At 48.8% G+C, this 10,324-nt stretch overlaps 1 protein-coding gene across 1 annotated transcript; it reads right to left on the reverse strand.

The window, feature by feature from the left end:
• Nucleotides 1-4,000: 4,000 nt before the first annotated feature.
• Tmem158 (transmembrane protein 158) lies at nucleotides 4,001-5,581 on the reverse strand. The gene has a single exon (XM_076869654.2). The coding sequence runs from the start codon at nucleotides 5,354-5,356 to the stop codon at nucleotides 4,466-4,468; it is 891 nt and encodes a 296-aa protein (XP_076725769.1). The 5' UTR covers nucleotides 5,357-5,581; the 3' UTR covers nucleotides 4,001-4,465.
• Between the last annotated feature and the right edge of the window lie 4,743 nt (nucleotides 5,582-10,324).

The following is a 10,324-nucleotide window of genomic DNA, read 5'->3' on the forward strand; positions in this document are numbered from 1 at the left end:
GAGTCCTATGGTTCTGATGGCTAGAGGTATAGTAAGAGAAGGTGCCAGCTTCTTGTTAGGACTGATAGGCCAGAGAGGGCTGCAGAAGAATAGGGTCCTGTATGCTGCAGGGACCCCAGCTTTGGAGAAGGCAGACGGCAGAGGCTGACAGGACACAAGTCTGCTGGGTGGGACATCAGGAAATATCTTGTCACGTTTAAGAAGTTACTCAGAGCTGACGGGAGGCCCAGAGGAGGGAGTGCCTTAAAACTTCCTAAGGGCTGGGATTGTGGCTCAGTGGTAGAGCGCTTGTCTCACAGGCGTGAGGCACTGGGTTTGATCCTCATTTATTTATAAATAAATAAAATATTGTGCCTATCTACAACTTTAAAAAAAATCTTAAAAAAAAAAAAAAACTTCCTGAGCTGGAGGCCAGTAGGAACACTGTCCTTAGGGGAAAAACCTAAGAAGACCAAGAACAAGTGCATGAGAAGATGCAGGCTTGGCAGGGGGATCTAGAGACCGTGGGTGTCTGCTGACACCTAACATGAGAAGACTACATAGAGTAGAAGGGCCCACAGACACTGAGTGCAGGCAGAGGCCTGTGTTCCAGTTCTGCTCCATAACCTTAGCTGTCCCCACATGTGAAAAATGCCCCTATGTTAAAAAACTTGGAGCTGGGTCTAGGCATCTGGGTTGCCTATTCTGACTCCCTTTTTATTTTCCATTTACATGACTTTCTTTCCATGTCTTTCCCCTCATTTTAACTCTGATTCTTCACCCATCCTTTTGAATTCCCAGATCCAAGGGATCCAGAGGGTTCTTTTGTTGAATTCTTCCAGACTGAATTCTTTTAGGAATGGCCCTCCTAAATCTTGGACATATAGCATGAAAAAGGAATAAGACTTTCTTTTGTTAAACTGCTGAGAAGTTGTGTTTGCTTGTTACTTCAGCGTAACTCAGCACATCCTTACTAATAAGGTGATATGATAGGAAAAAAAAAGCAAAGCCTTCTTCTTTTGACATGGATATGTATGAGGGTGATGATGAAGTAAGAAATGGTATTAGGGGACATTTCTCTCATCACCACTGATTGTGGTTATTAGAAGACTATCCAGAGAGAAGAGAAAAAATAGAAATGTGTGATCTATATAAAAGGGATGCAAATGATAATCATTCATGTGGTATGCTCCTCATAGATGCCTAATGATCATTTGGCTAGAACAATTCTGCATGCCACTAGGATTTTTATCTGTCAAGGCTGGGTTCTTGAAGAAGCAAACTGAAGACAGATCAGTGTGCATCAACTCCCTTGGGTTAATGGCTCTGGAAGGGAGTAGTCTGACCTCCAGGCAGTCTCCATGGAAGTCTCAGCTAGCCCTGTGGGGAGTCAGTCCTGATGCCTGTAGGATCTTTAGAGCTGTCAGAAGTTGAGGTGAGAGGGCTGGCTCTTCCTGCTCCCTCTGTTAAGGAGTCATTGAATGGGGTGCTCTAGGTGGAGGTGTTGCTTTGGGCATGGTGGCTATGTTCCGCTAAGGTGAGTCCCAAAGAAGACCAGGGTGTTCAGATTTGGGGTCAGGGCATCTCTCCCAGTGAATGGAGAAAAGTCAGTAGTAATGGCGGCATATTTGGGGGGTGAATACGAACCTTCCCCAACATCCTCTCAGAACTGAAAATAACTGAGCATGATGACTTCTCCTGGGGACTCAGCTGTATTGCTGGCAACTGAGGCCATGCCAAGGAGACTATGAATGGGCTGGAATATGAGGATTCCATGTATGCATATACACAAGTGACAGGGGCAACTTCCTTTCCTGTCCAAGAGGAACTAATGGTTAATCCTTAGTTAAATATGTAGTCGGAGTGTTTCACTATTGAGATGGTGCACATCAACCTGACCAGAAGGCACAGACCCCAAGCTGAGCTTGCCAGGGCCTGACCTCCTTTACCAGTGGGTGAGCCTACTGAAAGAGAATTGCAGGCTCCCTCCTCACTTTCTAGAACTAACTGGTCCATCACACACACACACACACGCGCGCACATGCTCTCTCACACACACTGTAGGCTCCACCAGCAATTACAAGGATCTACCTCAGGAAGGTATATTGCTATAGCAATAAATGTTAATATTTCTAACCCATCTTATAAAGGTATTTATTGGGCTGGGGATGTGGCTCAGTGGTAGCGTGCTTGCCTTGCATGTATAGGGCACTGGGTTTGATCCTCAGCATCATAAATAAATAAAATAAAGGTATTGTATCCTACCATTGAAAAAATATTAAGAAAAGTATTTGTTAGGGACACACACACACACTCACACACACACACACACACACACACACACACACGCCTCTCAACAGAAGAGCTGATGAAAAATACTATCGAGGGAAGAATAATTCCTGAGTTTTATGTAGCTGTCTGATTGTAAACAAGATGCTAAGCCTCTCTGAACCCCAGTTTCCATCTTGGGGGGAAGGGAGGTGGGGAGGGAGAGGTGCCAAGTGATGTGTAGTGGGAATACTTGATGTGCTTCCAGAATTACAAATACCGTGATTGTATTAAAATTGATTAGGTTAGCAAATTTATTGGTTTTCTCCTGGTAATTACCACAGGGTTCCAGAACAGTGAAGATCATAATCTACCTTGCTCTGTGGCATATGAAAATTTGAAGTGTCAATAAGGATTTGTAATACAACAAATACAGAAAATCTTCAATGTCCAGAATAAGAGAAAGAGGAAGACCCATCTCAGTGCCTGGCACCTGCCAGAGTCGTTCCTGGACACCAAGGAGGTGTGTAGATGTTTGCTGGGGTGGGAGGAAGCTGAAGCTGTAGGCAATAACTCAGTCTCTCCTTCAGACAGATTCCTGGGGGGAGGAAGCATCCCACTTCTCTGATATAATAGAGACATCTCAAGATAGAAAGAGACTACATACAGCCGAATTTCCCTTTCCGCTAGCACACAGCATTTCTCAACCTCGAAATGCATCAGAATCTGTTGCAGGGCTTGTTAAAGCACAGATTGCTGGGCTGTATCCCAGAGTTTCTGGTTCTGCAGGTCCTGGGTGGGGCCCATGTTCTGCATCTTTAACAGGTTCCCAGCTGATGCTGATGTTGCTGGTCCAGGGACTATAGTTGGAGAACTATAACTCTAGAACAATCTCAGCTATTAACTCAAAAGTGGGGAGAAGATGGAGAAAGGAAATGCAGCTTATTTTTTGAAAGACTTCAAAAATTATTTTTATATTAAATTGTATTGATTTTTCATTTACTCTGCTGAAAACCCCCCAAATCTGACACTACTACATAACAGACACTACATCATGGAAGCCAGAAGTGAAGAAAATCTTGTGATCATTATCTATTTATTACCCAAGAATCTACCTTAAAATCTTATTAATGCCCAAATAACATCTCATTTTAAAACCAGCACTTGAGATGTGCTCATCTGATAAAATTTATGCATAGCAACTTGAAACATTTTTAAATGAGTCATTTCCATGAAGGACATCTGGCTCAGAGGGACTATTGATTTTTTACCATTTTGACACTTTACTGGGTGTTCTGCAAAGCTTGGGGCAGAGAGTAAAAAGATAAATCATGCAAAACCCTGTTGGCCACTGTGATAGCAGGGAAGGCTGGGTATTGGGGGCCAGTGTGTTGGAAGACATTGAAACTGCCCTTAGGGCAAGTAAGTTCTTACCTTTCCCTCATTAGGCCCTTCTGAAACTTTTTAGGAATTCCCTCTCCCGGTTCTAGGTTAATGTCTTACAATTCTTGGATTCCTTTTCCTAATTCCAATAAAGACAAAGCTACATACGCATCTCTGGAGGAAAATGTCTGTATTAAAAGCCAAAAATCCACAGGAGTACAAGAAGAAACGCCCACCAGGCCACGTCACTGGATAAATCGACTTGGAAAGGTTCTTAAAGTTCATTTTTAGCGATAACAATATATCGGTGTCAAATGCTTCCCATGCCCTCCCCCCCTTTAAAATAAATTAAAAAACAACAAACTTCAGATACAACTATGTTCAGATACAAAGAGCTTCTCTTACTACAGCAATAACAATTTAATCTTTTTGTTTTGTATATTTTTTTTTACTAAAACTTTCATTTAAAACAGTTATTAAATATATAAAACAAATACACAGGATTTGGTCATTTTTCTGCCATGAATAAAGGGCACGTGGGTGCGGGGAGGAAGGCGGGCAGGGGGATGCAATAGAGGGGAAAGGGCCCCTTTTCCCTGCTCTGTCTTCGGAGCCGTGGATCCCACCCCTCAGTCCAAAGGCTTGCACCTGCTTTTCGGAACAGGAAGCGCAGCACAAACCTGGCTTTTCAAAATCGCTGGGGCTCTCCTGCGGCCCCCTCCCCGGAAAAAGAACTAACGATAACTACAGCACGAAGCACACCTGCCGAGTCTCCCGGCGAGAAAGGCACCCACGAGCGCGGACACAGGGAGGACGCAGGGAGGAGCGGAGCGAGTCACTTGGTGGTCACCCCCGAGGTGACAGCCGCAGCGGCAGCGGCTGCAGCGGCGGCGGCGGCGGCCGCCGCGGTGGTCCCCGCCGGCACTGCAGCGGGGGCGGCCGCGGTAGCGCTGGCGGTGGTCCGGCGCTGCTCCATGCCGTTGGGCAGAAAGCCGGCGATGATGGGCACTGGCCAGATGAGGGCGGCCACGCTCCACACAACGATGACCAGGGTCATGAAGCAGGCCACCAGCGTGGATTCGATGGGCTTGCGGTTCAGCCGCCAGCCCGACTCGCCCTGCAGCTCCTCCAGGCTGAAGTCCAGGCAGCAGAAATGCAGCGGCTCGCCCTGCAGCCACAGCGGCCCGGGCGGTTCCGCCGCTGGGTAGGCGGGCAGCGCGGTGGGCGCCCCGGCGGTGGCAGTGGCCGCGGCGGGCCGGAGGCGGCCAGGGCGGCGGCCGCGCACCCAGCCGCAGCCCACACAGAGGCGCAGGTCCTGCTGCGCGCCACCCGCTGCCAGCCCCAGGTGCTCGATTAGCAGCGGCGGCCCGACTCGGTGGAAGGCGGTGGCAAAGAAGGCGCGGCCGTGCGCGTTGGTGGAGAAGAGCAGCAGGTCGCACTGGAAGCCTCGCGGGCGGCCCCAGCGCACAAGCAGCGAACTCAGCATCTGCCGCTGCACGCTGATGTTGCAAGGCGTCGCCGCCGCCGCTTCCTCCGGGCTGGGACGCTCAGGGGACCCCGGGGCCGCCGAGGCCAGCAGCCGCGGGGCGACGGACTCGTCCGCGGACGACGCATTGACCGAAGCGTTGGAGGGCGCCCCGAGGAAGCCCAGCGCGTCCGCAGCCCCTCCGTGGGCCAGCGGCAGTGGGCAGGCTGCGGCCAGCAGCGCGGCGAGCAGGGGCAGCATGGCCTGCGGCGGGCGCCTACGCGCGCGGGACAGGAGGAGGTTGCATGGCGCGCGGGCGACTGGCCGGCGAGCGACAGCGGGGCGCGGGAGCTGGTGACGGGGCGGATGCCAACCCGCGGAGGCGGCGGCTCGCCGGGCGCGGGGACCTCTCCAGACCCGCTGCGTCTGGGGTTCCCTTCCGCCCCCGGCGCTGGGGCCCTGGGACCGCCGGGCTGCTCTGCGGGCTGTGGCTCACCGGAGCAGGATTCCCCGGCTCGCTCCGCCTCCCGCGCGCGCCGCCCCGCCCCGCCCCGCCCCGCCCCACCCCACCCCGCCTCCCGCTCGCCGAGCGCGGGTACTTGGTGGAGGGTGGGTTCGTCGCCCAAGCAGGGTGAGGACATCGGAGGACCCTTCAAGGCGGGATGCGGGACTGGGCGCCAGGGTAGCTCGAGGCGGGCGCAGGGGCCGGGCGATCGCAGAGTGAGAGTCCCTTTCGCTGGGTGCGGGCGCGCTGCGGGGAAGCCCGAGAACGCTCCCCTGCGCTCTGGGAGGATTGCGTCTTCGGAGGGAGGCTCCAGGGTCCCTAGACTATCCCTCTGTTACGCCTGAGGAGAGCCAACAATGTCTCTCCTGGAGCCCCTTTGTTTTACAAAAGGAGAAACTGAGGTCGAGAAAGGGAAAGGCCTCCCCATGCTACCGCATCAGCCAGGAGCGGACCTCTGCGCGACTAACTCTTTTTGCTTTTCTATGATGTCCCTTAAAACCTCAAGTCTGGAGAATTTGAATGGTTTTTAATGCCTCTCTCGCTCTATAGACCCACTTGGTATTACTCTCCTCACAGCAGACAAACCCTGAGAAAAATTCCAAGAACTCTATGGAGTTCCGGGTGCCAAGTGGCTGGTGGGGATGAGACCTGCAGCTTTGACCCTCTGGGGGTTCCGATGCAGAGTCCTACGCACAGGTGACTGCTCCACCCCGCAGCGTGCCTGCCTGATGGGTCAAGTAAGCATGGATTTACAAAAGATTTGTATGTTAGAATTCACCGTATGTTCAAATTCTGTAACCATGTTGGGAGGACAGGCTGCCATGAGTAATGTGTCAAGATCAAATTTATATTAAAATCACTTTCCTAGTCGTTTGGCCTCTCACATTTGGAAACAAACTTCACTGGCACTCCTTCAGGTAATGCCCCTGCCCTTTGAAGCCATTGTGCTCCATTAGTCTGAGAGGGAAGGGTGGAGGGATGATGGGAAATGAACTGTCAGTAGCCTGAACTAGCTACAGAACCATATCCATTGTTAGGCCTTGGAACCCATTACATTTCTGAGATCTTTTATCCATTGTTTTCTAGCAATGAGTAAAATAGGGTTGAGAATGTTGTAAAAACAGCCTCAAAATACCCCACCTCTTTCCACTTGGGCAAATCATTATTCTTACTTGGCTTTGGTGTTCCCATTCTGGTAGTGGGGCTGGTGGAACCTGCCTTGCCAGGGTACTATGATCATGAATGCTTGAAGCCCAGTGTCTGTCCCTCTGCTCACTTAATTTACATAGTCCCTATTGGTCCAGCCCAAGTTGACCTTCTGGAATTTCTCAAGGTTCACCTGCTGTGAGAATACCAAGTGGGCCTATTGTATGGGAGATGCACTAAAAATCAGTCAAAATCTCCAGATTTGTTGAGCACCACCCGTGACATCCCTGGTGCTACCAGAGAGGGTCATGTGAAAATTCCATGCTTTTATTAAAAGTTGCTTTTTTAAATTAAAAATTACTACTTCCAGTCTCAGGAACAGAAGCTACCACCTGATGTGGCAGAACTGTTTTGGTGCCATGTGTTGGTGATTGTCCAAGGACAGGGTGTCAGGTGGTCCCTAGGGCTGAGAGAGGCCTGGTCTTCAAGGATGTGTTTTTGAGCCAAGCCACTGTTCATGATGGAAAATGACATTCTCTGGGGCTTCAGTCAGAAGCAAGGGCTTCCTGAGCTTTCTTGGGGGTTCTCCTTAGAGAAGTCAGCAGCAAAGGGAGAAGACAGCAATCTGTTTGGAGAGTGAAGTGGTTCCCTGCAAAGATGTTGCTATAGGAGCCCTGCATCCCAGTAACCCGCATTCAGCCCACTTTTCCAGCGAGTGCTGAGATTTCTGCTACCTCACCCTCATTCAAAATGTAATTACCACTCAGATCATTGCATAGCTCTTAGTTTCTAGATTGACTTGCTGTCTTTTTGGATAACTGGAATTTGTTTACTATTATACCTAGGACAGGGCACAGACCTAGTAAATACTTGTCGATTGAACAAACTTGCCTATTTGTTAACAGCTCGGATTGCTACAATTTGTTTAGTACTTTCTACATGCCTGGTGTCTTACACACATCTTTAAATCTTCACAACAATCCAATGGGTGAGACCCACTTTATCAAAACAGAAAGCTCCGAGATGGTAAATAACTTACCTGAAGTCCCACAGCAGTTAGTGGCAAAACCAGAATTTCAGTGCAGTTTCCCGTGACTCAGAGTTTTGTGTTTTTTAAAGAACTAGAGGCATCTCAACTCATGGACATTGGAACCCACAGCCACTTTTCATCTTTTGCAACATCATTCTTTTCTGCACTTTCAAAATAGTCTCTAAAATGTACAAACATGACTTATGCAAATATGTATATATTTCTCGCCTTTTTTCAACCTGCTTGTGCTCTTCCCTTCAGTTCAATAGGGACCTGGAGGGCCAGCCAGGGTCAAGAGGTACCCAACACTGAGTGTCTGCCTACTGGTTAAAAACTCTGCCTGAGCTATAGGCTGGGACTTGTTCATGAGCTGTGGTGCCCAGCCACCTCTTGGTCCATCCCCTGTCACTTTCCCACCCGCTTTGCCTGTTTCGGCCACACTGAATTCCTTGCTGTTCCATGAACACACTGAGCACACTCTGGATTCAGGCTTTTGCCCATGCTGTTTCCTCTACCTTGGACACTGTTCTTTCTGATGCATGTCTTGCTTGCTCCCTGGCTTCCTTTCCATCTCTACTGAGGTGTCAGCTCCTCAGAGAGGCCTTTCCTGACCCCTCACTGTAGAAGAGCACCCCTTGCTATACACACATTGGTCTTCCTCCTCCTCTGCATGGCTCCACTACTTCCTGGTGCTGATGGGCAGTTGAGAGATTTTTATGTTTTTTCCTCTTTGTATACTGTCTCTCCCTTTATTCAAATAGCTGCTCCCCCAAGGCAGGACTTTATCTGATTTGTTCAATGGAACAGTATTTGGCATACAATCGGGGTTCAATAAATAGCTGAGGAATGAGTGAGTGAATTCAATAGATTGGACCATGTTAACAGGCAGGGATGTGTGCAGTGTCTTAGGGAGTGGAGAGGGACAGGACAGAGCCACCCAGATGTTCTTTCTTGCAGGTTGAAGGCAAATGAGCCCCCTTCCGCTGCCCCAAATCCTGTAACTTTTATAAAATAAGAGGAAGGTTTTGGTGAATCTCTGTTTTGTCTGTAAAATAGGGGCAGCAAATTTGCCGATATGGAATGTATTAGCAGAAACCAATGAAGACTTCAAAGACAATAGTTAGTAATGATGCATAGAACTTTCATTCTCTGCATTTTCTATGTCCCTCCCTAGTATTAGCTTATTTCCCCTTACACTGCTTATTGAAGTAGTAACCTTAGAAGAACGCCTCTCTAGATTATTTGAATTCCTTTTATTCAACCACCTTGGAGTACCACAGATAGTCATTGGTTAGTTCTTTCTTATTATGTGTGTGGAATTAAGATATTATTACCACACATTATAGACTGCAAAATAAACAATGGCCACAAAAGAACCGTAAAAGTAGGATAGAGGAGAGAATGGGTTAGGAAGCAGCAGCTTGTTCCATCAAAACCATTAGTTGTGGGTTTTGTGCTGGGCTTTTGACTGAGAGGACTAGGAGGTGGGAGAGGAATGCTTTTAATGCCTGTTTCCCTGAGAAATCCCATTTCTCAGATGGGTAACTCAAGGTCTGGTTTCAGGAGCAGCTGGAGAGCTGGGAATCTGTTGGCAGGCAATAGGGAGGAAATCTGGAGGCTCCAGGATTTGGCTGATTAGACCCTGATGATCTCTCGTCTGGGTGTCTGCACATTTAGTGATTCCCCAGTGTCTCAGCCACATCTCCAGGGTGTGCACATTTATCCTTCCTGACCTGCTGTGGTCAGAAGGGAGATTCACCCTTGCAGAATTCTGGCAGTAAATTACAGCCTGCCCAGTTCATTTGGTAATTAATCATGGGCTCCTTGGGATGAGTCTGCTTTGCAACTTAAGTCATTGCTTACTCTTTTTAAAAAAATTTTTTTAGATGTTGATGGACCTTTATTTTATTTATCTATTTATATGTGTTGCTGAGAACGAACCCAGTGCCTCACACATGCTAGGCAAGTGCTGTACTACTGAGCCACAACCCCAGCCCCCCACCAAGTTATCACTTACTCTTAATTTTTCTGTAGCTTTACATGTTTTGTGTGGCTGCTCTGTGGGCATGGTGGACCGAGGCCATTGATGGTATTTCTTTTCATGATGGGCATCTGGTAAGATTTCAGCAGGATTTTTTGAGGAAAATAAGAAGCTTCTGCTGAACTGGAGAGGTAGAGAGTGCCTGAGAGAGAGAGCCAGCAGGAGGAGGCTGGTGCCCAGGTGGTGGACGTGGGGAAGGACTTGAAAAAACACATGTTGAGTGAACACCTCTTCTGGGCTTGGCCTGCAAGGGGCACCATCACCAGATAAAATCTGTCCCTTATCCAACACTCACTGTGTGCCAGGCACTGGGTCAAGCACTTGAAATGTGTCCTCACCACAGCTCATGAAGAAATTGCTGTCATTTTACAGATGAAGTAAACCAAGGCTCAGAGGAGTAGAGTCACACGTACAGTAATACAGTGGCAGAGCCAGGATCCAAACCTTGTCTGACTACCTTGTTCTTAAGTGCAACCTTGCTAAATGTCCTTTAGGGCAAGGGCTGGG

Source organism: Callospermophilus lateralis, chromosome 1 (assembly GCF_048772815.1).
Source record: "Callospermophilus lateralis isolate mCalLat2 chromosome 1, mCalLat2.hap1, whole genome shotgun sequence".
NCBI lineage: Eukaryota > Metazoa > Chordata > Mammalia > Rodentia > Sciuridae > Callospermophilus > Callospermophilus lateralis.

Bases quoted from the DNA above. Each gene is read 5' to 3' on its own strand.
- Tmem158 (XM_076869654.2), bottom strand. From the start codon at position 5,356: ATGCTGCCCCTGCTCGCCGCGCTGCTGGCCGCAGCCTGCCCACTGCCG.